The 1,338-nt window shown below is 37.0% G+C and overlaps 1 protein-coding gene across 1 annotated transcript; it reads right to left on the bottom strand.

Annotated features, from left to right (window-relative positions):
• Positions 1–277: 277 nt before the first annotated feature.
• On the bottom strand, positions 278–935 carry LOC129644842 (60S ribosomal protein L9-like). Its single transcript, XM_055570279.1, has one exon. It carries the CDS (start codon positions 921–923, stop codon positions 357–359), a length of 567 nt encoding a protein of 188 aa, XP_055426254.1. The 5' UTR covers positions 924–935; the 3' UTR covers positions 278–356.
• Positions 936–1,338: the final 403 nt, after the last annotated feature.

Below are 1,338 nucleotides of genomic sequence, written 5' to 3'. Positions count from 1 at the left end.
TACCTCTATTTTTTTCCTATATGATTTCTGAGTTTACTTTTTTAGGTTCATACAGGTGCAAGATCATACAATAGTTTTCTAAATTTTCTTTAAATATTTTAATTACTTTATTCAGATCATATTCCTTTTTAAAGAAACTATGCTACAACATTGTTTCATTATTTTCCAGCTTTCAGCGTTGGAGATGAGAAGTTTCATGCTAGTATCATTTTCCTTTTTATTTATTTATTTATTTTTATTTATTTATTTATTTATTTTCTCAAATCAAGAGTTTTTATTGTCTCTTTAAAACATCACAACTGAGTCCATAGAACCATCTGCTATCTTGTTGTTTCTGCAGCAGGATCACTGAGATCTTATTCATCAGCCTGCTGAACTGTGCCTTTTTCAGAAACATAGATACCATCCAAAAATTTTCTGATATCCTTCTTTTTACCTGTGGTGGCTTGCTGAATCAAAGCAGCTGAATTTAACACAAGTTTAATGTCATTTCCTTCAAGAATCAACTCATCTTTCTGGGCTTGAGATACTGAACAGGCAACCCCTGGTCTCATTCGAACCCTGTGTATATATTTTTCACCCAAAAAATTTCGGATTTCCACAAGAGAACCATTCTCCTGAATAACAACGTTGATGGGGAAGTGGGCATACTTGTACCGGAAACCCAGTGTAACACCCCTGATCATGTTCTGTACATGACTACATATTGTGAGAACAGTGGCCAGTTCCTTTCTGTTTCCCCACCATTTGTCAACACGGAGCCTCTTCTTTTTCTTTCCAAGGAGACTGAGTTCTACATTGATATGATTGAAGTCCCTCTGCAGGGTGCCTCTGGGGCCCTTCACAATAACTGTCCGTCCCTTCAAGTTAATGTCGACATTTTCTGGGATGTCGACAGTCTGGTTGCTGAGAATGGTCTTCATTCTCGCAGTAGATGCGGCAAAAAGAGCCATTTTCCTTTTTAAATAAACGGGAGTGTCCTGTATGTTTGGGGCTTGTGTGCGTGTGTGTGTGTGTGTGTGTTGCTTTGTTTTGTTTAAGTCAACTGACTGAAAGTTTGCAGAAATTTCTGTTTATCTTCGTAATTCAATAATTCCACCAAAGTGTCTATTTTCAGTGATCCTGCCTGGGTATAGTAGTTCTACTTTAGAGGTACTCTGAAGTATAGTGAAGGCAGTAAGTAGAAACTTGGATTATTCTCTGTGCTTTTCTTTCCTTTGGAGATGAGTTTGTCCTGGTCACCCTCAAGGGGAACTGGAATATTTATAGTAGCAGTACACAAAGTTCAGCTAGTCATTAATCTCTTGTATTTTTTTTTTTTAACTTCCAAATGGTTTC

The sequence above is a fragment of the Bubalus kerabau genome, chromosome 2 (assembly GCF_029407905.1).
Source record: "Bubalus kerabau isolate K-KA32 ecotype Philippines breed swamp buffalo chromosome 2, PCC_UOA_SB_1v2, whole genome shotgun sequence".
Taxonomy (NCBI): Eukaryota; Metazoa; Chordata; class Mammalia; order Artiodactyla; family Bovidae; genus Bubalus; species Bubalus kerabau.
The sequence above is the reverse complement of the archived record's forward strand: the minus strand, read 5'-3'. Positions and strand labels throughout refer to the sequence as shown.